Raw genomic sequence first — 23,962 nt, 5'->3', positions numbered from 1 at the left:
GAAAATTGGAATTCCAAAGTCATAAAATTAGATAGTTTTTACTATCCACTACACACATTTCACATAAACTACACACGTTACACAGATTACACACATTTCACACACACACACTTCACACGTTTCACACACTACACACACTACACACATTTCACACACTACATACACTACACAAATTTCACTCATTTCCCGCACTGCACACATTTACACATTTCAGACACTACACACGTTTCACACACTACACAAAATTCACAAACTACACACACTACACACATTACATAAATTTCACAAATTTCACACACTACACAAATTTCACACACTACACACATTTCACATATTTCACACATTTCACACACTACACACACTACACAAATTTCACACACTACACACATTACACACATTTCACACACTACACACATTTCACATATTTCACACACTACACACATTTCACACAGTACACACATTTCACACATTGCACACACTACACACACTACACACATTTCACATATTTCACACACTACACACATTTCACACATTACAAACATATCACATATTTCACACTCTACAGATATTACAAAAAATTCACACACTACACACATTTCACCACTACACACACTACAGACCATTCACATATTTCACACACTACACACATTTCACACATTTCACACACTACATACATTTCACATATTTCACACACTACACTCATTACACACTACACACATTTCATACACTACACACACTACACACGTTTCAAACATTTCACACACTACAAACATTTCACATATTTCACATATTTCATACGCAACAAACATTACACACACTACACACACTACACACATTTCACACCCTACACACATAGCACACACTACACACACTACACACATAGCACACACTACACACATTTCACACACTACAAACATTTCACATATTTCACATATTTCACATACTTCACACATTTCACACACTACACATACTTCACACATTTCAAACACTACAAATTCGAATATGTGTAGTGTACAATCCATTCCTCTATTTTCATACTAATCACGAAGAACATCAATTCATCACAGCCAAATTTCAACAACTAAATTAGATGAAATCAACTAATCAAATTTTCAAATAATTAAGATTCGTAATCAGACCAATTTTTCATAAAACGCAAAAAAGCTGAAATCAAGAAGATAAGACACAATTTAACATGCAATACAACTCCGTTATTCACCACCACAACCATCCGCGCCGCCCCCAAAACAAAAATACGAAATTGAAAAAATAAATGTGTGTAGTGTGTGAAATATGTGTAGTGTGTGAAATGTGTGAAGTGTGTGTAGTGTGTGAAATATGTGAAATGTGTGTAGTGTGTGAAATGTGTGAAATGTGTGTGGTGTGTGAAGTGTGTGAAATGTGTGTATATTTATCAAACATGTTAATTCAATTTCATATCAATTCTCATTTTACCAAACAATGAATTTGGAATTGAATCCAATTCAATTCCATAGAATTCCAATTCTAATTCCGTGTTCCAAATGCACGTAATTCGTATACAAGTATATTATCATGCATTTAATTTTCTTGGTTAAAATCTTCTTGCATTTGCATAATAATCCACACTAGATTTTTGAAAGGTGTGGGGCCGGGTATATTATTGTTAATCTAGTAAATTTCAATTAAATTGTAGTAATATTTTATGCATAGAATTGAATAAATTATAATATATTTAATAGTACTATCCCACTTGAATAAAAATAATATTCCATTCATCCCAAAAGATAATTAAACTTTATGGAATCCTAGGCACGAAACGCAACACTTATGTATTAAAAAATAGCATAGGATTCAATTATGAAATATTAGTTATGATTATTCTTGAAATAAAATGTTCAACTCAAAGACAAATTTACAGTTTTTAATTTATTTTTGTATAAAAAAAAGCTTCAAAAATTGGAAGTTTGAACCAAGATCAAATAATTAAATTCCACCATGTTTAGATCATAGACAACTATCCATTTTTCAAGAGTGATAACTGATAACTGATAAACATAATTAATATTTTCATAATCACATTCTATAATAATACTATAAAACAAAGAATGAAGCTATTGAGAAAACACAAAGAAAGAAATGAGCATAATTGATGCGTTTTGTGCCTTTAATCCCGCGTTTAACGGACAGCAGAGTGTGATTAAAAGCAGGAGATCCAACTCTTGACCGGCTGAACCACCACCAGCTCCGCCATGCTCCAGCCGTGGGCGGAGTTCCTAGACCTCTCCGCCCTTAGGCCTCCCGCCTCCCTCTCCGAATCGATCTGCCGCGTCACCCAAAACCTCCGCTATTTCCGCCGAAACTACGTCGTTTTGACCATAATCATCTTCCTCCTAACCCTCCTCACCCGCCCCCACTCCCTACTCTTCTTCCTCTGCCTCTCCGCCGCCTGGATTTACTTCGTCCTCTCCCGCGACTATCCCCTCCACGATCACAGATTCGCCATCGGATTTCTCGGCGTCGTCACTTTGAGCGCGCTGTTCTGGAATCACTTCTGGACGAAATTGTTCCTTTCCTCGATGATCGGAGCCGCCCTCGCGCTCGTGCACGGCGTTTCGAGGCTGCCGGAAGATTATTCCATCGGTAACCCTAGCGGCGGATACCGTTACGCTACCTTTTGAGAGGTGAATCGTTTCAGTATTTCAATTGGATTATTTGCTATTTCAAATTAATGCAAGTTGCGTTTGTTCAAATCGTTTTTATGTTGTTTTCAGCGATTGAATTTCATCAATATTCTTCATATTTATAATTAATTTTTTAATTCGTAGGAAAATACAAAATTCCACAACACTATTAAAAAATATTCACACATAACTCTATTATACTTTGTCAATACTAAAGGGAAATAAATTAAAAATAAAAGTTGCACACCTCATGGGAAAAAAGAATTTGTTGATCTCATTTTCCCATGAATTTATCGTGTGTATCTTTGGATTGGACTTAAAATTCTCTAAGTTTTTAGCATTGCTCTTTGGACTGAGTATCGCTTTTGACTTGCAAAATTCTCTAATTTCTTCTTCTTTCCCTGTCATCTTCTGGCAATGATATCCACTTCTTGAACCCTGCAAATATACTCTTTTTCCCACAAGTACGACACTCATTTGATGAAAATAAGTCCATGTCGATAAACTAAAATTTGTGATTTTTCCTAGTAATTATCTTCCATTAATTATGTACTTGTGTGTGAGATTCGTAATGTTGTATAATCATTAAGTAATTAATCATGCGTTTATTTTCTAGGACAAAATCTTGTGCATTGGTCTCCACACCAGATTTATGAGAGGCGTGGGATGTATAGTATATTATGTTCGATTTAATGAAATTGCAATTAATTTGGAATATCTTTTGCATAGAATTGAATATATTATGAAAATTTAATGAAATTGCAATTAATTTGGAATATCTTTTGCATAGTATTGAATATATTATGAAAATTAATACCATTGCACGGGAATAAATATGCTACATGTTTGCAATATATTGTGTTAAAATAAAAAGGGGTAAGATTATACTATTCTCTAGGGTGATTTAATAACATTACACGGGAACAAAATATATTAATTTATAAGTAAGATTTTTTGCATAGAATTTAATAGAACAGATTTTATGAAAGGTGTCGTGTATATTAGAGCAAATTATCAAAAAAATCACGAAGTTCAGAAAAAGTCTTTAACATATAGAGATTTATCAGTTTCTCGTGATTGAACTATTGTACCGTAAACTTTTCATGCATCAGACTTGTATACACATTATTTGGCACATATATAGATATTGATAATGAGTGATTAATTTGTCAGCACAGAGTTTCGGTTATAAGTCTAGACCATATTTTCTTATTTATATTATCCATTATGGAGTTGTTCGGTTTACAAGATTTTATCCCGTGATTAAATATGTATTATATTTGGTTCATGTGATTGAATAATCCCTAACTTAATCCTAGATGAATAATGATGAGATAATTAGTCATAGTCAATCCCATCCAACTAAAATAATCTCCCAACTTAATCCTAGATTATATCATGATACCATTTTATCTAAGAAACCAGACACCACCAATGTATCGATGTATTATTAGATGATGACAATTATTTTTAACAACAATATACACTCATTTGAAACAGAACTATATATAACACTAGAGTCGCTCACTATCTAACATGGATCAAGATTTGACGAAGTAGGTGCAGCATACCTCGACGTAAACCCTCGAAAATCTGGGTCGTCGGCTTCCCATTCGATCCCATCGTTGAAGTTCTGAGCATAGCTCAACGGACTGTACCTAAAAGCCTCAGATTGCTTGCCACGCTTTTTTGACTTCAAAAACGGGAAACTTATAAAGCTAGAACTGTTGGTGCTGCTATCTTTGAGCTTTCTTTGGTTTCTTGAGCGTGAGAATACGAGTTTGAAACACCCCCAGCATGAATGCATCTGATCTTCTCTTGCATCATCGTCACCGTCGGGAGATGAATATCTGTGTTTCATTTGAGGATTTTTTGCACATTTCTGCTAATGTTTTTTAAGTTATGGGAAGAGCCTGTGGTAGAGAAAAATAGGAAGATATATCGATTTGAGTTTTTTTTAGGATAACAAGAATATTATTGTGTCCATAAAATATTCTTTTGTTTTTGGCTCTTTTAGTTTATTAAACGTGGGAATTGCATTATTTGGTTTGGTGGATGTAGTACTTGTAATTATTTGATACCTAACCAGATATTTGATTTTCTTGTGAATTATGGTCAATCAGTGATTTCAAATTTGTATTTATCATTAACTTTATGGTAATTTGTGTAAATTGTTATCCACACAAAGACATCAAACTATAATCATAGGAAAATTCCTTTTGTAATATAATACAAAATTTAAATAATACAACCCCATCAAAAGGAAAGTTGTGCATCTACCCAAAAACATGGTTTCACATTTCAATAGTGGATGAATGTTGCGGAGATACTGATGCTCACAACGCAAAGTTTGACATTTTAATTGTCGCAACTATCATCGAATTTATGAGGTGTGCTAACAGCAAGACCTTAAATTCTACACGTATTACTTAGCATTTTTAGACGCACTGATTGTTCGATTTTTAGAATCCCGTCAAGTTCGTCGGTCTAACGGGTTGAAGGTGCTTCTATACATTAAGCAAAACTCGTTTGATCTGTGAAGAAAAGCAGCAATCTGAGTGCATTAGCAGTGGTGCTTATCTTGCGAAAAAATGAATTTTCTCAACTCCTGAGCCCATGATTTTGTCACGCGCTGAGCTAGCACGTGTAAAACATCCCGACATTCAATCATACGAGCTGGTGCGGTGTCATCAAAATCTTCGTCGTCAAATTGGACTTTCTCTCTCTCATCTCACTCTCTCTCTTCCTAGTCCCCAAAAGTTTGTACGTACGCATTGTTAAAACCTAAAATCCTCTCACCTAATTTACTTTACATCCATAAATTTCCACATATCATCACTCAATTGGTTTAACCAATTTTCATACCGGTTGATCTGATCGTCCCTGTTATCGGAGCGCAGAGGAGGTCAATTCTTCCGGTAATCATTTTCCTGCGATAATTGATTACAATTCGATTGTGTTGACCTATTACTTCCGATGATCAATTTTTTGATTGTTTATTTGATATTTCGTCTCTGAATTTGTGAATATTGCTACTGGTTTTGCTGTGCGGCAGTGCTTTCCTGTTTTCAAAGAGGGGAATGGCTGGAGTTTCTGATGATGATCAGGTCACTAGCGTATGCGGTCACTGGTTAGTTTCATTTCCGAATTTCCTTTTTTTTTTTCGAAATATTTATCTGTTTCTATTGTATGATTATGATTCCGAGTTTTATATCGTGGTCAATGTTTCTGTTGTGGATGTGGAAATTCGCATTTTAAGTGGTCAACCATCATCTGATTGTTTGAGAAATTTTGCAGCTAGAAAACTGTGGCAGATTGAGTGATTACACAATAAGATTATGTGCCTGTGTTTGTGATATTGTGATTTATGTTGAATCACATGTCTTTTCTAATCACGAGTTGATTATCGAATTACAATGCTGGTGCGGACTTTCAGTGCATCTCGAGTCTGTGTCGAATATACCGGCACGTTCATGTGATATGTGCAAAGAATTCTTTGCACTTCAACTCTTTTGCATTACTGCCTCACTTACTTTCGTGTACACAAATACATCTAAGCAATCATAGTATGTTTTTGGTAACGTGACATTCAGTTTCTATGTCAATTAAGATAACCATTTAAAATATAATTAAATCAATAAATACATTTTTCATATTAAGTACAGTTATGGTGCAGTGAAATAATGTGATGTACTTGCTATTGCATAGTATACCGAGCTTGGCTTTCCTAGTTTTCTGTTTTAATCTAAGCAGATTGGAGCAGAAAATCTAACTATCCACTACCCTTGACTGCTGATTTAAGCCTTTTAGTTGTTATTATTTCAACCAACTGTTTAACAAGCATCAATATTAAAGAAACTGTTAAATCTTCAATCTAGGAGTATTCTGGTCCTTTGCCTCATGGATGTGTGATTGAACATCCTTATGTTTAATTTTGTCCGCTTCAACTTTTGGAATATCTACATTGTGTGCTGAATTATTATACATTCGTTGCAGTGACAGAGCTATTCCATCTTCCAATATTGACTTGCATTTTGCTCACTGCTCCCGGAATCTGGAGAAGTGTAAAGTGTGTGGTGATATGATACCACGAAAACATGCAGAGGAGCACTTTCTGAGTACCCATGCCCCGGTATACTAATTTATTTCCGCTGTTTAAATTCTATGAAATTTATAAAGGAAATATATCTCTAGGAACAGGGACATCCAATTGATTGTCTTTGACATGGAATTGGCTTAATTCTTCATCACGTTGCATGAATGATTATGGCAAATGAACATAATTTTGTATGAAAGAATGGCAATCTAAGACTATTCTATGGTATGGGAATAAAGAACTTGAGTGAGGAGAAAAGAAAGCCCGAGAAATGGACCAGCCATACTGTCAAATCTACTATGAATTTACTATAAATGTGAGATCAAGCAGGTCTGCGAACTGTATACAAAATCTCTCGGTAATTGAGTCTCAATTCATGAAATCAAAATATCATGTGTTTACACCTCAAAATGTTTTCTACATGCACTATTGATCCATATTCTCTTTTAATAATAGAAATCTTTGTGTTTTATACTTTTATATCAAATTTATGTAACTGTCACCAACTATGCTAATTATTCTAAAAAGTCTCCGGAAGTAATCAACTTTTCAACTCATTTATAGTACTTCGGTTAAAATAACAATAGTTGTCTTGAAGAATGACTGCTTATAGTAGTATTAATTAATTACTATGATACTAATAGTTTAGAATGCTGTGTTGACGGAAGGATGATTTGTTTTTGCATCATTGTATTTGCACTTAATACATTTTTCTTGAGTCTCAATCGTAATTGTGTTGTGCAAGTTTATTGTACTCATGGCTTTTCAATTAATTGGCAGGTCTGTTGTTCCCTGTGCAGTGAGACTATGGACCGTGATATTTTAGATGTTCACAAAGGAGAAAATTGCCCGAAAAGAATTGTGACTTGTGAATATTGTGAATTTCCACTGCCTGCAATTGATCTATTAGAGCACCAGGTAGTAAGTTGTTAGTTTGATTTGTGATTTTCTTCATATGATTCAATGTGCTATTCATTGTTCATTTCAGGAAGTTTGTGGAAATCGAACAGAGTTATGCTACATGTGCCATAAATATATAAGACTTCGAGAGATGCATAGCCATGTAAGCAGATGCACTGGTCCTGTTAGTACTGTAGCTGAGTCATCAAGGTTAGTAGAATGTGATATTCATTTATTCAGCCTCTTGCTTTTGTGATATTATTTGATGCTTGGTTACTTTTTGTGTTATAAAAATTATTTTCAAAATTTGAGGTATGTGATTTGATAGCCCGACTACACAATTTGAGGTGATATGTAAGTGGATATTCTTTGTTTTCAGAAGACTGCCAGAGATGTGGTTTTAGGTGAAATATTTACTAGTTTTCTTCTGGATCATTTTTATCGTGTTTTCTAGTTGGTGACTCCCTGATAAGGTAGTCTCCTGTTTAAGCCTTGAAAAAAGTGTACCTGGGTTTTTCTGTTTCAGTTTGGGAAAAAGAATGATCGATATAGTGTCACTACTGAATATTTATGGGACTAATAGTAAATATAAGGGAAAATAGCCATTTAACTTACGAATTTTGGTCGAAATTCTTTCCGGACACATAAGATTTAAAAATGAAAAACTAAAGTTTCAGTTTTCTCAATTGTCCCAATTGTCACCACCCTGCAAAACGGCGCTCGCATGTATAAATTTGAATGAGCTGGCGCTTATGTGTATAGCTTTGATAAGGTTGTACATACGTGTGCTACATAACGTCATTTTCGTTTAAGAAACTAAAAAATATTAAAAAAATGTCTCTCTTTCCAACCCTATTTGGGTCGGGCCTGATTTTGAAACCAAGAGAGAAAAGAAAAGAAAGGGAGAAGGAAAATGAAAATAAAATAAAAGAAAATTCCAAGATGGCATCGTTTTGATCATCACCAAACGATGTTGTTTTGTTCATCTGATGTTTTGTCCACGTCGGGAATTCCGGCTGCCAAATTATCAACAACTTTACCCAAAAGTTGACTGATTAGATCATTGAGAAAATTTGGAACTTCAAGATTTAATATTCTGTTTTCAAACCTTAAGACACTAATAAGAATTTAACTAAAATTTGTGATTTAAATTGCTATTATCTATATTTATAACTATGTGTACATAGATTGTATGATAAATACTCCCTCAATTTCTTCATAGTTGAGTCATTTTTCCATTTCGGAAAGTTTCTTCATAGTTGAGTCATTTCTATATATGGTAACCTTTTTCTCTTTCTTACTTTACTCTCTCTTACTTTATTCTCTCTACTTTATTCACTATATACTTTATTCACTTTATACTTTATTCTCTCTACCTTTTCCTCTCTTACTTTTTTATCTATTTATTTAACACACCCGATATTCCTTTCTAAAACTCCGTGCCGAAAAGTTTCGCCTCAACTATGGCGAAACGGAGGGTGTAACTAATTCTTTCTTCTTTTTGTTTGTTTGTTATACTCTATTGGGTTATTACATGCATTGTCATGTTCCATAGGATCTTCCCCTTAATTATAAACTTCTCATTAATGTTGAGGTGCAATTTTACATTACTGTATTATTCTACACTCTACAGTTTGTCAGCCATTGCTTGAACAAAATCAAATTAGTAGTTCTGAAGTAATGAGTTGCTATGATTTCTTTCACAACATTCCTTAAGATTGTCAGTTAACACCAGACTCTAACGTCTAACATAATTAGAGTAAAATTCGGTGGTACTTGTTTTCTGTTTGATTTTAATTTTTACTCAGTTGAGGAATAGTTATGATATCTTTGAAGGAACACGAGAGCACTGGAAAGGGAAAGGGCTGCAGGTGCTCCGAGGAGGCAACCGCGTGAGTTTTCACCTAGGCGTCTACTGTTTACTATTGCAATAACAGGGATTGCTGTTCTATTAGGTTCGCTTTTCTTCCAGAGGAAGCCAGGCCCCACTCCAGTCAACTAAGAATGCTTTTCTTTCTAGGCTACTACTGATTACACCATCTTACTTGGTTTTACGTCTAATGTTGGCTGCGCCTGTGTAATTACCGACATGGTTATACTGTTGAAAGATTTGAGCGCATGGATCTTTGTATCAATCGACAGACATTATTGTTCCATTGGGTAAATAGTCTTATTTGTAAAAAGGGAACCGAATCTTATTTGAACCGGGAAAGAATAAATTGTCTGTTCTTCCAAATGCATACCTACTTATCAGTATTATGTTGGTATGTTATGAGATATTCTTGAGTGTTTGTAAAATGTTTGCCAGTTATTGTGCTATTCTTAATTTTGAAATGGGAGTGCATGATAGGCCGGAAGTCACGGGAATTCAAAATCAAACAAGCCCTAATTGGATATATTACGGTTGGGCTATTTTGTTGTAGGGATGAAGATAGCAAGAATGAGTTGCTAATAATAATGTTTATTTCTCAATGAATAATTAACAAAGAAGAGACATTTATTTTTGTGTGAGAATAATACAGAAAAACAAAATGACAGTATCGGCGAAGGCACGGTGAAAAGAGAATAAAAAATTAAAGAAGCAAAAGCAAAAAGGCATAAAGAATGCTTTTGAAGCTTCTTTTGAATGAAGCATTGGTAATTCTGCATTTTGTTGGATAATTGTTGGCGCAAGAGCAACTTTGTGCTCTTAGCTAAGAGCATAGAAGTGGGTCCGGACTAATTTTTACTCATTGTCCTTAACTAAGAGCACAATATCTACATCCGTCTTAGCTAAGGATAAGCTCAAGGGTCCAACCATTCTATTATTCAATTTAAATAAAAACATTTCCGCAAATAAGGATCACCCCAAAATGTCCTCTAAACAAATACAGTATATTTTTCATTTCTGTCATAAAGGGATATTTTAAGCATATACAAAACTGTTACCAAAAGTGATATAATATTCTCTCATTTTCCTCACTCTTTATACTATTATTATTAATCAATATTAATATTATTATTTTAATATTATAAATTAAATAATTAATTTATTTTTTAATATCATTCAAATATACTTAATTAAAATTATAGTTATAATTATATTTAATTATTATTAAAATAATGTTATTGTTACCATACTAAAAACTAGTTAATTAATAAATAATTATTGTATAATTATTTAAATTATGAGCTGTATAATATTATATAATAATAACTGTTATTATTATTATTATTATTATTATTATTTTATATTAAATTAATAACTAATCAATATAGTCATAATAAAAATTTCAATAGTGAATTGTATTCATAATTATATAAACAATTGACTATTTTAAGTTAGGTGTTTCAATCTTAAAATGAGTATAAAATAATTTAATTAAAAATATTCAATTGATTTAATTAGTTTTTATTATGAATGCAATTAAAAGGAAAGAAGAGAAAGGAGAGAAAAGAAAAAAAATGAAAACATAAACCAAGGAGAAAAAAGAAGAAGAAATGAACTACATAAATGGTACTTGATCTTTATTTCATATCGCTTTTGGTACCTATAAATGACATTTTTTGTACTTGATGCAAATTTCTTCCCAAAATACCCTCTAAACAAATACATTTTCTCATTTATGTCATAGATGATATTTTGGACAAACATAAAATTAGTACCAAAAGTGATATTATAATATCTTCTCTCATTCTCCTCACTCTTTATATACTATTCTTATTAATCAATATTAATATTATTATTTTGATATTAAAAATTAATAATTAATTTAATTTTAATATCATTCAAATATAGTAAATTATAATTATAGTTATAATTATATTTAATAATTATAAATATATTATTGTTATAATATTGAAAATTAGTTGTAATTAATAAACAATTATAGTATAATTATATAAATTATGAATCACATCATAGTATTATGTAATAATAATAATAATAATAATAATAATAATAATAATAATAATAATAATAATAATAATAATAATAATAATTATTGTAAATTGTATTCATAATGATATAACGGGTTGAATATTTTTAGTTAGATGTTTCAGTCTTAAAATGAGTCTGAAGTAATTTACTAAAAAATATTCAATTGATTTAATTATTTTAAATAATTAATTTAACTAGGCATTTTGTTCTTGATTTATATTATGAATGCAATCGATATGTCTGTGTAAAAAACTAAAAGGAAAGAAGAAAAAGAAAATAAAAGAAAAAAGAAGGAAGAAGAAATATAAACTAAGGAGAAAAAAGAGAGAAGAAAGAAAGATAAAATACTAAAAAAAACGAAGAAAATGAAGAAAAAAAAGTATGAAGAAGAAACTAAAAAAGAAATAAGAAAGGAAGAAAAAACAATCACATATTTGGTACTACTATTTAATAGAAATTTCCAAAAATATCCCCCATAACAAAAAAAATCACATGTTTGGTATCTGGGATTATTTTTGTCACGAGGTAGCAAAAACGATATAAAATAAAGATCAAGTACCATTTATGTGCGAAAGTGAAAGATCAGGTACCATTTACGTAGTTCAGAGAAAAAGAAATAAAAAAGGAAGAAAAAATAAATCACATATTTGGTATATAATTGAAATTTCCAAAATATCATCCATAACAAAAAAATCACATATTTGGTACCTAAGGTTATTTTTGTCTCGAGTACCAAAAACAATATAAAATAAAAATCAGATACCATTTATTTACGAAAGTGAAAGATCATATACTCTCCATTTATATAGTTTACTCTATTTAAAAATGTTATTGACATTTTTAGTTTTATGGAGTAAGATTTATAAAAAATCAAAGCTCGATTTGTTATTTTTTCAATTATTTGAAGTTATAGAGATAATAAATTAATTTCAAATTTTATAAAATTAAAAATGTAAATAATATTTTTTTAATGTATTAAAATAAAATTAAATATATAAAACAAAATAAATAACCCTAAAAGTGCGTGAAATAAGGATGTTGCTCATTTGTTGTTTATTTGATTATTTGATGTTATGGAGAAAATAAATTTAATTTTAAATTTTGTAGGCTAAACTTTTTGGTACAAGTTCAAGAAAAGAATATTGAGTGTGTTAAATAGATAGATAGAAAAATAGAAAGAAAAAAAAAGGTAGAGAGAAAAGTAAAAAAATGAATAAAGTAGAGAGAATAACGTAAAAAGTGAATAAAGTTGAGAGAATAATGTAAAAAGTGAATAAAGTAGAAAGAATAAAGCTACTCTTCTAGTATTTTTTAAAAATGACAACTATCTTCATTTTGGATCGTTCCTTAAAAATAGAAACTTTAGAATCTTTCTATTTTAAGACATGAATCCCACAATCTACTAACTCTATTTTTGCTACTTTTTCTCTTTCTCAATCTTACTTTCTTCATTTTTTCTTTTCCTTTCTCTTACTTTACCAATTCTTTTTACTTATTTTACCAATTATGCATTAAAACTGTATCGTTTTAAATATTTCTATTTTTTGTATACGGAGAGAGTACCGTGAAATTACTCAACTATAATATAACTTTTAGAAATGAACGGAACGGAGGACTCCACTGCCTCAGTAATAAATGGAGGAAGCACTATTTGCCAACTGTCAAATCTCCTTTTTCTTGCCTGTTTTTTTCTCCACACAAAGCAAATTATTGGCGTAGACTTGAAATGGCTGATGAAGCTCTGGATTTGCTACTGCAAACCTTACTCCAAATCTATAAACGCGACGATGATCTGACCATCCGTCGTGTAAAACTTCTAATTATATGCATCCACGACAAAGCTGTCATTTTGATGCATTTTGTCCAACATTTTCCAGAAAAAGAAGTAATAAGGGAGGTAGCAAATACAGCAAAAGAGATTATTGAATATCTCTTCTCCCCACAGAATCTATCAGCTGATTGTGGATCTGTCAGACTTTACGATCAGTTGAGGGAATTGGAAGAGGAGCTCGACTCAACTGTCGAAGATGTGGTTGACTACATACGTCAACAGAGTGATTCCCCTGCTGTCGGTTCATCATCAGTATCTACACTCGAGAGTGAAGTTGTGGATCCAGTGGTTGCAACGGAGCTGATTGTCGTAAATTCAAAACGGTTCAGGAGATTAGCCGAGAAAATAGAGTCAAGTGACAGAGAATTAGCAGATGTAGATCCGAGTGATACACCTCCACTCACGATCAAAGATGTTGCGGTTGGTTTTTCTGAAGATCTAAGTGACTCTACTGCTGCTACATCATCATCAAGACCTGCATCGAGCAAAGATGATGTGGTTGTGGTTGGTTTTGATGAAGATATACTACAGATGATGGACCGAATAACTGACTATTCATCCTATTCCAACCTACAAATCCTCTCGATTGTCGGAATGGGAGGTATTGGTAAGTCCACACTTGCTAGACATATTTTTGATCGTACATTGATTAAGCAACATTTTGATATTCAAGCTTGGGTCACAATATCACAAGATTATAGTGTAGAAAGTATTCTCTCTCAATTACTAGCTTCACTCAAACGAAAAGTAGATCCAGTTGGAAGGGATTCGTCGAAAGGATCCCAAGCAGAGGAGGAAGAAATTTACAAAATCTTATGGGGGAGGAGGTATCTCATTGTAATGGACGACATTTGGAGTGCGGAAGCTTGGGATCGCGTACGGATGCTATTTCCTGACAATAGAAATGGAAGCAGGATCATACTAACCACAAGGCAAATGGATGTGGCTACTGCCGTATCGCACAATATTCATAAGATGGATTTCTTGGATGACCAACAAAGTTGGCGTTTGTTCCAACAGAAGGTTTTTGGAGATCAAAATTGTCCTCTTGAGCTACAAAGTGTAGGGAAAAAAATTGTAAAAGGATGTGGAGGACTGCCCCTCTCAATTGTTATTGTGGCAGGACTTTTATCGAGGATTCTTAGAACGCCAAAGATGTGGCAGAAAATTGAAGTAAATGATGGGCACTTGGGATCAATATTATCTTTGAGTTACAACCACTTGCCTCAACATTTGAGGAAGTGTTTCTTGTATATGGCAGCCTTCCCTCAATATTATGACATCCATGCCTCTGAACTCATCAAACTTTGGGCAGCTGAGGGCTTTTTGGAATGTCACAACGAATCTGAAAGAGTAGAAGTGGTGGCGGAAGAGTGCTTGGAGAATTTGATCAAGCAAACTCTAGTTTTGGTAACTAGACGGAAAAGGGATGGTAAAATTAAAAGTTGCAGGCTGCATAGTATGGTATGGGACTTTTGTGTGAGACAGGCCGGGCAAGCGAAGTTCCTTCTTTCTGTTACGGACTACTTCCCTAATCCTATCTTGAGAAGGCATTTTCTTCCACAAGTCCTTCAAAACCATCGTCGCATAAGTGTTAGTTGGCATGATCTTAATCTTAAAGACTCCATGCATAGCTCATGCACCAATTCTATTATATGCATCCCACAGAGAGGGTATAGGCCCAAAGGCTCTGTACAAAACTTTACTTCACTTAGGGTCCTTCATGTTTTACGTAGAAATGACTGTTCATATTGGGAACTAGGTCAAGTGTTTGAATTGATTGATCTCACGTACCTTGCTTCCAATATTCCTAATAGTATTGTCCCTCCAGTTATAGCAAAGCTTCAGAATCTGCAGACCTTAATTATTTACAGATCTGATGTTCGTTTGCCAGTGGAGATTTGGAGTCTGAGTCGGTTGAGACATCTTATCGCCTTCTCCTTTCATCCTTTACTTCTTCCTGAAGGAGTAACTCATTCTCTAAATAGCTTACAAACGCTTTCTGTGGCAACAAACTTTGTATGTAGTGAAAGGATGGTGGATATGATCCCAAACATCAAAAAGTTGGGAATATGCTACTCTGAAGAGAAATTTAGTGCAGGCTATTATCTTGGCAATCTTGAACATTTGCTTCGACTTGAGAAGTTGAAATTAAAGATGCAGAGTTCATCTGTGCCGCATCTCTACGGTCTTACTTTTCCCTTATTGATGAAAAAGTTAGAATTGAGTGGCAGATGGATTTCTTGGAAAGATATGACAATTGTTGGTTCGTTGCCAAATCTTCAAGTGTTGAAACTAAAGAACTATGCTTGCTTTGGGGAACAATGGGAAACCATTGATGAGGGATTTGGTAATTTGATACATCTGCTTATTGATGAATCAAATCTGAAGTATTGGACAACTGATAGTAGCCATTTTCCGAGGCTCCAGTGCCTAACACTTCATCGTTGTCCATACTTGGATGAGATTCCATATGATATTGGAGAGATTCCAACACTTCAACTGATTGAGGTTGATGATCATAGCCAATCTCTTTTGGACTCGGCAAAAAAAATACAAGAGGAACAATGGGAATACGGAAATGAAGACCTAAAAGTTCATGTTAAGCGGTCCTGATCATCTTTCAAACCTGTCTGTGTGCTTCTTATCAGGTAAGGAACTCATCAAAGTTGTGATGTTTAACATCTTTTTTTAACTTTACAGAAATAAGATTGGTAAACTAAGTAAGTGGTTATGAAAATGCACACAGTTTGCCAATAGCTAAGCATCTTCCTATCTTTTTAACATTTCACAGTTTTTAGAATGTCGCTTGATTCCTGTCATTTTTTCTTCTTGTTTTTTCAGATGCAGAGCTTTGATGAGGCGGCTTAGCAGATATTATACTGATGAAAGAGGCAGAGAAATAAAGGTGCAGTGGTTGGTTATGTTTGTTTAAGTGTGAATGGTTGATAAACTCCTCCTTGCTTGCAAACTAGTTTCAAATAACTGTGAATGATAAATGTTTTGTTATGATGTTATAATGTATTTCTCAAAGTTAAATGTTTGTTTTGGATTAACATTTGTAGTTACATTTATTCTACAATCAGATGCGATTGTTAACATAGGGATGAAATCAGCTTCTAGGAATAGGACTGGTTGAACATCAATTATGTTCACACAAAAACATTCAATGTACTATATCATGATCATACCATAGATTTTGTATCTAGAAATAGAAAGGAAAACAATCCCAGCTGCATAAGTTAGAAACTGCCTTAGTTTGAACAAGCTATGCTCAAAATTCTACTTAGTAAAAGCAAATTGAGATATTTCTTCACCTCACAGTCGGCTTCGGATTCCAGCAACAAACATTTCTCCAAATCGTTAAATGTGATGATGATCTCACCACTTGTGTAAAACTACTAGCTATATATGCATACACAAATTATATGCCATGAATTAGATTGAGGATCTATATCAGTATAATAATATCTTTTCCATAGGCCATATTATTTAAACTTGCCCAGACAAATATGATTCCGAGTTTTATATCGTGGTCAATGTTCTGTTGTGGATGTGGAAAATTGCATTTTATGTGGTCAACCATCATCTGATTGTTTGAGAAATTTTGCAGCTAGAAAAGTGTGGATAAGATTATGTGCCTTGTGCTTGTGATATTGTGATTTATGTTGAATCACATGGCTTTTCTAATCACGTGTTGATTATCGAATTACAATTCTGGTGAGGACTTTCAGTGTGTCTCGAGTCTTTGTCAAATATACTGGCACGTTCATGTGATATGTGCAAAGAATTTTTTGCACTTCAACTATTTTGCATTAACTTTCGTGTACACAAATACATCTAAGCAATCATAGTATGTTTTTGGTAAGGTTACATTCAGTTTCTATGTCAACCAAGATAACCATTTAAAATAGAATTAAATCAATAAATACATTTTTCGTATTAAGTACGGTTATGGTGCAGTGGACTAATGTGATATACTTGCTATTGCATTGTATTACCGAGTTTGGCTTTCCTAGTTTGCTGTTTTAATCTAAGCAGATTGGAGCAGAAAATCTAACTATCCACTATCCTTGACTGCTGATTTAAGCCTTTTAGTTATTATTTCAACCGACTGTTTAATAAGCATCAATATTAAAGAAACTGTCAAATATTCATTCTAGGAGTATTCTGGTTCATTTGCCTATGGATGCTTGATGAACATCCTCATGTTTAATTTTGTCCGCTTCAACCTTTTCAAATATCTACATCAGTACATTGTGTGCTGAATTGTTATTCATTCATTGCAGCGACAGAGCTATTCCATCTTCCAATATTGACTTGCATTTCGCTCACTGTCGGATCGGGATGTATGGGCCCTTAGGGTTGGGTTTCAACCTTTTTTGTACGAGAGATATGTAATTGCAACCTCTAACCAATAATTAGATCATGTTTATCGGCGGAGGTGATTGGCCTCCACCTCACTTTGCAATTGAAAAAAAAAAAGAATTGAAATGGTGGTTTGTCTCTCTCGTCGGCCATGGTCTGTTGGTTGCCAACCATCAGCCAGACGGTCTCTCCAATGTGTTGATGAATCATCTAATGAGATTGTGCCATGTGGCACAATTTCATTGGTTGATCTTATTTTTTAAAAATTAATTTATTTTTTATACATTATATTAAAAATTTATAAAAAATTCTACCAAAATTCATAATTTTTCATCGTCTATAAATAGAGACCACATTTGCTATAGTTTTGCATATAAAAAAATCTTATCTTTTCTCATATAATCCTTCTTCTTTGGTATAATTTCTTATTTTGTAGTCCTCTTTGTTGTTCATTATGAATAATGATGAGAATAACATATTTCCTTCCCGAATTTTTGATCATTCTCCAGATTATTTTCCTAACTTTGATGTTTTTATAATTTTTAGTTTGTTATTTATTATTTTTTTTATAATTTTTATTATGCAATAATAAATGTTTCATTCAATAATATTATTGTTAAAAAAATAATATATAATGTTATAGTTGGATGGTCATTAATAAACCATGAAAGTATATTTGATTGGGTTGGATGAATATTAATGATGGATAAGATGATGTAGAGGAGATAAAAATAAATTCAATATTAAAAAAAATGGACGATTTGGTTGGATGTGTTGGAATATTTGACACACAACATATAGAAACGCTCAACAAGAATGAAGTTATGAAGGTATGTGGGAATAAAAAGCTTCTAACAAAGGTATTACTCCCTCCGTTCCATAGTAATAGAGTCATTTTGCTATTTTGGTACATTCCATAGTAATAAAGTTATTCCATTTTTAGTAAAAGTCAACATATTTTTCCACACCTACTTTACTCTCTATTACTTTTCTCTTTCTTTATCTTTTTACCTTTTTCATTTTCCACTTTATTTTTCCTTTACTTCTAAGTAATTGAGTCTAGAAATCAACACGGACCACTGGTCCAGCAGTGTAGATCACCTACACATTTTCCTCCACTATTTCCTACTCCACTCCTCACAAACATGAATAATGGGCCTCTGATAAACGATCTTGAGAATTATTATCAACTAGTATCACACCTGTGCGATGCACGGATTAAGATATTTTGAAACATTAATTTTAGATTATTAATTAATTAAACTTGAAATAATTAATAAAAAATTATAAAAACTTGGAGAGCATTAATTCACAAAACATGAACGTGGACATTTGAAATAACATCATTTCATTAAGTTCTAAGTTCTAAGAAGAATAAAAGGAATCCACATATCATACTAATTAAAAATACTACTCATATATTAGAATCAATCGAAATTATAACATTCGTGAACTACTTTCTATATAAAAATTATAATCGTGAATAAATAAATTTAAATCAATATTAAACTATTATTGTTATAATTCAACACACGTAATAACCACAAATTTAAAAAATTGACGTGCAAAAAAAAAAAAAATAGTTAAATGATACCAATAGTATTAAAATAAAAATAAATAAATAAATATTAAAAACAATTAAATTATAACATATTTAATTTACCAAGGGATATGTTAAATAATTACTAATGGCCATTATTCTAATAAAAAGACTATTAAGATTCTAATGATTACTATTGGAAATAAAAGTTATAATTATGATAATACAAAATAAATAAATTGTTGATAATATATTAGAGTGATATAGTAGAATATAGTTGTAATATCTAAGTGATTCAATACAATGGTCAAACAAATTAGTGAGGGTTACAAGGACCAATAATATGGGAAAGCTTAAACTTATTGAATAGTCTAATAGCTGATCCTTATAACGAAAAGAATAAATTACAATTAATCAAACTAATAATAATATAAATATTGAAGAAGATTAAACTAAAAGGACAATAATATAGGGAAGTGATGTAGTTCATCACCATGAATATATCTAATTTACAATGAATCAAGACTAATAATAATATTAATATTGAAAAAGATTAATCCCTGATATGTTTGGATATGAGTATGCCAACGGTGACGCTACACAAAAATCTCATCACATCATCGATCTTCGTCCACAGCATGCCCCTATACCTCATTCTATGATACAATTTGTCATCGAGAAAAGTGAAATAAAAACAAAACACACAACCGCAATGAAAATACAACAAATAGTAAACCTGAATTTGTACTAATAAGCCTCACTTCCTTAAGCATTGCACCAAACCTTGTGTGTAAACTTCACGGAAAAGTTGCTTGAATACTAATGCCCTGAGGGAAAAAAAAAAATAGTCCACAATTAATGATTTTATATAATTTGCATAGAAACTGAAAACAACGCATTAAACAACATACCACACTGTAATGAAAAATACATTGTAAACTGAGGATATTGTTTGGCTCTATGAGCAGTAGCTTCATAAACGTGAATACAACGAACATTGATTACCAAATAATTTGTGGAAGACTCTAGTTTACTGAGCAAGGTGTGGAATGTGGAATGGTTCTATGATGTCGACTTTTCTTCCTATGATATGAATTAAATATCAAACTTGAGTTATGTAATATAAAGCGGAATGTGTGTATAAGTATTCCTTCAAACGCCATATTTATAAGTAAAAGATAATCATGAGATGATTTAACTTCTCCAAATTAAAGTCTATTAATTTGCACCTTTAAATATGAATAATAAGTTTAAAAACTAAATAATTAATTTAAAGCAACGTTACATTTGCAGAAATTTATGTCATTTGACTATTTGTATTAATACTATATTTCAATACATTGAATAAATGTGGCGTTTCATACCTTAGTTTAATACATAATTCCTAAGATATGAGTAATAGTATTAATATAATTATGACAATTACAAATAAAGTTGAATGTAATTTAGTAAAAAAAATTTAATTGCATTTACATCCATAATATAAAATATAATTCAAAATATTCCAAAACTTGATGTATAGATTTATGACTTGATCTCTGCGACGACCTTTGGGATATCCCAAAAATATCTGACCTTTCAATATTTATTTTTTCATTTGACCCGATGCATCTTGGTTGTTTTTGTATCAAAATCTAGCATTTAGTATGTGAAATTGTTGGCGCACACCTGCTATGGCGTATGAAGCTGTGGATTCGCTGCAACAAACCTTACTCCAAATACTTCAACACCACGATGATGTCACCACTCGTAGTGTTAAACAACAAATTGTATCTATCCACGACAAAGCTGTTGCGTTGCAGTTAAGTCTCAAACATTGTCCGGAAAAGGAAACAATGAGGGAGGTAGCAATTGCAACTGAAGGGGTTATTCAATATCTTTTCTCATCAGAGTATCTATCAAATCAGAGATCCATAAAACCATATGACAGAGTTTCAGTTTCAGAACACTTGTAGCAAGTGGCTAAAAGGCTCGAGTCAACTGTTGAATATGTATTTGATAACCGCAAGAGCAACGATGTACATGTACGCAAACCGAGCGATTCTCCTGCTGTCAGTTCATCATCAAGTTCTGCACTCAAAAGTGGAGTTGAAGATCTGATGATTGCTACGGAGCTGATTGTTAGAATTTCAAACTGGTTGAGGAGATTATGGGGAAGATTAAAGTCAGCTGGGAGAAAAAGGTCACCTCCGAGTGATTCACCATCAATACCTCCTCCCACGAGCATATATGGTGTGGTTGGAGTTGCACCTACAAACAAAGATGTTGTGGTTGGTTTTGATGATGATATGGTACAGATGTCTCATTGGTCATAGCGGACGAAGAGTCCTCCCTATTGTTGGAATGGCAGGAATTGGTAAGTCCGAACTTGCTAAATATATTTATCATGATCCACTTATGAAATTCCATTTTGATATTCAAGCTTGGGTCACAGTATCACAAGATTATAGTACAACAAGTATTCTCTCACAATTACTAGCTTCACTTAAACGAAAAGTAGATCGAGTTGGAAGAGCTTTAATGAAAGTAATCGAAGCAGAGAAGATTGCAATTTACAAAATCTTAGCAGGGAGGAGGTATCTCATAGTAATGGATGACATGTAGAGTGCAAAAGCTTGGGAACGCGTAGAGAGCCTAATTCCTCATGATAATAATGGAAGCCGGGTCATATTAACTACAAGGCTAATGGATGTGGCGACTTATTCTGCCACTCCGCAGAGCATTCATATGATACGCTTCTTGGATGACGAACAAAGTTGGCGTCTGTTCAATCACAAGGTTTTCGGAGATCAAGATTGCCCTCTTGAGCTACAAAGTGTTGGGGGAAAAATAGTAAAAGGATGTGGAGGATCTGCCCCTCTCAATTGTTACTGTGGCAAGACTTTTATCCACGATTCCTAGAACTCCAGACTCGTGGAAACAAATTGAGGGAAATGATGGGCAGTTGGGATCAATATTATCTTTGAGTTACAACCACTTTCCTCCATATTTGAGGCCGTGTTTCTTGTATATGGCAGCCTTCCCTTGTGATTATGAGATCCATGCCTCTGAACTCATCAAACTTTGGATTGCTGAGTGCTTTATAGAATGTGGAAATGAATCTATAAGCGCAGAAATGGTTGCGGAGAAGTGCTTGGAGGATCTGATCAAGCAAAGTCTAGTTTTGATCAGTAGCCGCCGGAAAATTGATGGCAAAATTAAAAGTTGCAGGCTGCATAGTATGGTACAGGACTTTTGTGTGAGACAGGCCGGAGAAGAGAAGTTCCTTCTTCATGTTATGGACTACTTCCCTACTCCTATCTTCAGAAAATATTTTCTTCCACAAGTCCTCCAAAATCATCCACGCATAAGTGTTAGTTGGCATGATCTACGTCTTAGAAACTCTACGCATAGCTCATGTACCACTTCTATCATATGCATCCCGCAAAGAGGGTATAGGCCTAAATGCTCTGTACAAAACTTTACTTCACTTAGGGTCCTTCATGTTTTACGTAGAGATGATCGTTCGTATTGGGAACTAGGTCAAGTTTTTGAATTGATTAATCTCACTTACCTTGCTTTCAACATTCCCGATAGTATTGTCCCTCCAGCTATAGCAAAGCTTCGGAATCTGCAGACTTTAATAATTTATAGAGATGGGGTTCATTTGCCAGTGGAGATTTGGAAGCTAAGGCACTTGAGACATCTTATCACCTTCTCATTCCGTCCTTTACTCCTTCCTAAAAGAGTAACTCTTCCTCTAAAAAGTTTACACACACTTTCTTTTGCAACAAATTTTGTATGTAGTGGAGGGATGGTGGAAATGATCCCAAATATAAATAAGTTGGGAATATTCTACTCTGAAGAGAAGTTTGATGCAAGCTATCATGTTGACTATCTTATAAATTTGGTTCGACTTGAGAAGCTGAAATTGGAGAAGCATAGTTCATTTGTGCCTCGTCCGAATTTTGTTTTTCCTCGGTCGCTGAAAGAGTTAGAACTGAGTGGCAGGTGGATTTCTTGGAGTCATATGACGATTGTTGGTTCGTTGCCTAATCTTCAAGTGCTGAAACTAAAGAAATATGCTTGCTACGGGGAACATTGGGGAACCATTGACGTGGAACATTGGGGAATCAATGACGGGGGAATTTCGTAATTTGATACATCTGCTTATTGATGAATCAAATTGTTACAGAAGTCCTCCGTAACGGTTCCGATAACTATATCCGGTGAAGAATTGCGAAGCCCGGCGGCTCTCAGAGCTCGACGGAGATGAATTGCTGACTGATGCGGGGGGTTCCCGTCGACAGTTTAAGATTGAGTAACTTATGTTTGCACGTTCAAGTGGGCAAAATATTTCATTCATAAAAATGCAGATAATGAAATAGCCCTATTTATAGACTAAGGACCCTAGGGTTGATTCGACGTAACCTAAACATTCGGGAAAGAATCAACAAAGGAAACCCGAACGGGGCTTATAATACGCCCGACTCCACAAGGAATTAAAATAGTTCGAAAAATACAAAATTAAATAAACATGGAAACAAATACTAAAATAGTTTGCTGCATCTATTTGGCGACGAAGTCGCGATACTTCTCTGGCTGTTTGATGTTCTTCCGTGGCTTCAATTCTCAATCTGATGGCTCATTCGTCTTGTCTCCTTGC

The 23,962-nt window shown here is 33.3% G+C and overlaps 3 protein-coding genes and 1 pseudogene across 6 annotated transcripts; all 4 read left to right on the top strand.

The window, feature by feature from the left end:
• The first annotated feature begins 2,126 nt into the window (after positions 1–2,126).
• On the top strand, positions 2,127–4,350 carry LOC125220863 (PRA1 family protein B3-like). The gene is made up of 2 exons (XM_089062799.1): positions 2,127–2,663; positions 3,280–4,350. Exon 1 carries the CDS (start codon positions 2,232–2,234, stop codon positions 2,658–2,660), a length of 429 nt encoding a protein of 142 aa, XP_088918925.1. The 5' UTR covers positions 2,127–2,231; the 3' UTR covers positions 2,661–2,663; positions 3,280–4,350.
• Positions 4,351–5,308: 958 nt separating this feature from the next.
• Positions 5,309–9,895, top strand: LOC125223147 (uncharacterized). 3 transcript variants are annotated; one of them, XM_089062797.1, is made up of 6 exons: positions 5,309–5,581; positions 5,719–5,793; positions 6,660–6,795; positions 7,540–7,680; positions 7,748–7,869; positions 9,479–9,605. In XM_089062797.1, exons 2-6 carry the CDS (start codon positions 5,744–5,746, stop codon positions 9,591–9,593), a joined length of 564 nt encoding a protein of 187 aa, XP_088918923.1. In that variant the 5' UTR covers positions 5,309–5,581; positions 5,719–5,743; the 3' UTR covers positions 9,594–9,605. The 3 variants fall into 3 exon arrangements, with proteins under 3 accessions (XP_088918923.1, XP_047982106.2, XP_047982107.2); XM_048126149.2 differs by having other exon boundaries at positions 5,351–5,581; positions 9,496–9,895; XM_048126150.2 differs by having other exon boundaries at positions 5,356–5,581; positions 7,540–7,677; positions 9,496–9,895.
• Positions 9,896–13,251: 3,356 nt separating this feature from the next.
• On the top strand, positions 13,252–17,905 carry LOC125217812 (putative late blight resistance protein homolog R1A-3). 2 transcript variants are annotated; one of them, XR_007175819.2, is made up of 3 exons: positions 13,252–16,060; positions 16,254–16,317; positions 17,699–17,905. XR_007175819.2 is itself a non-coding variant. In XM_048119351.2 (2 exons), the coding sequence occupies exon 1, from the start codon at positions 13,305–13,307 to the stop codon at positions 16,023–16,025; it is 2,721 nt and encodes a 906-aa protein (XP_047975308.2). In that variant the 5' UTR covers positions 13,252–13,304; the 3' UTR covers positions 16,026–16,060; positions 16,254–16,452. The 2 variants fall into 2 exon arrangements, 1 of the variants encoding a protein (XP_047975308.2); XM_048119351.2 differs by lacking the exon at positions 17,699–17,905 and having other exon boundaries at positions 16,254–16,452.
• Positions 17,906–20,990: 3,085 nt separating this feature from the next.
• On the top strand, positions 20,991–23,688 carry LOC125220872 (putative late blight resistance protein homolog R1A-4; annotated as a pseudogene).
• The last annotated feature ends 274 nt before the right edge of the window (positions 23,689–23,962 follow it).

This window comes from Salvia hispanica, chromosome 1, assembly GCF_029641045.1.
Source record: "Salvia hispanica isolate PSC_SH4W2 chromosome 1, Shi_PSC_v1, whole genome shotgun sequence".
In the NCBI taxonomy this organism is placed as follows: domain Eukaryota; kingdom Viridiplantae; phylum Streptophyta; class Magnoliopsida; order Lamiales; family Lamiaceae; genus Salvia; species Salvia hispanica.
The sequence above is the reverse complement of the archived record's forward strand: the minus strand, read 5'-3'. Positions and strand labels throughout refer to the sequence as shown.

Bases quoted from the DNA above. Each gene is read 5' to 3' on its own strand.
- LOC125223147 (XM_048126149.2), top strand. From the start codon at position 5,744: ATGGCTGGAGTTTCTGATGATGATCAGGTCACTAGCGTATGCGGTCAC. The intron at 5,794-6,659 runs GTTAGTTTCATT...CATTCGTTGCAG, and splicing joins ACTAGCGTATGCGGTCACTG to TGACAGAGCTATTCCATCTT. The intron at 7,870-9,495 runs GTTAGTAGAATG...ATATCTTTGAAG, and splicing joins ACTGTAGCTGAGTCATCAAG to GAACACGAGAGCACTGGAAA.
- LOC125220863 (XM_089062799.1), top strand. From the start codon at position 2,232: ATGCTCCAGCCGTGGGCGGAGTTCCTAGACCTCTCCGCCCTTAGGCCT.
- LOC125217812 (XM_048119351.2), top strand. From the start codon at position 13,305: ATGGCTGATGAAGCTCTGGATTTGCTACTGCAAACCTTACTCCAAATC.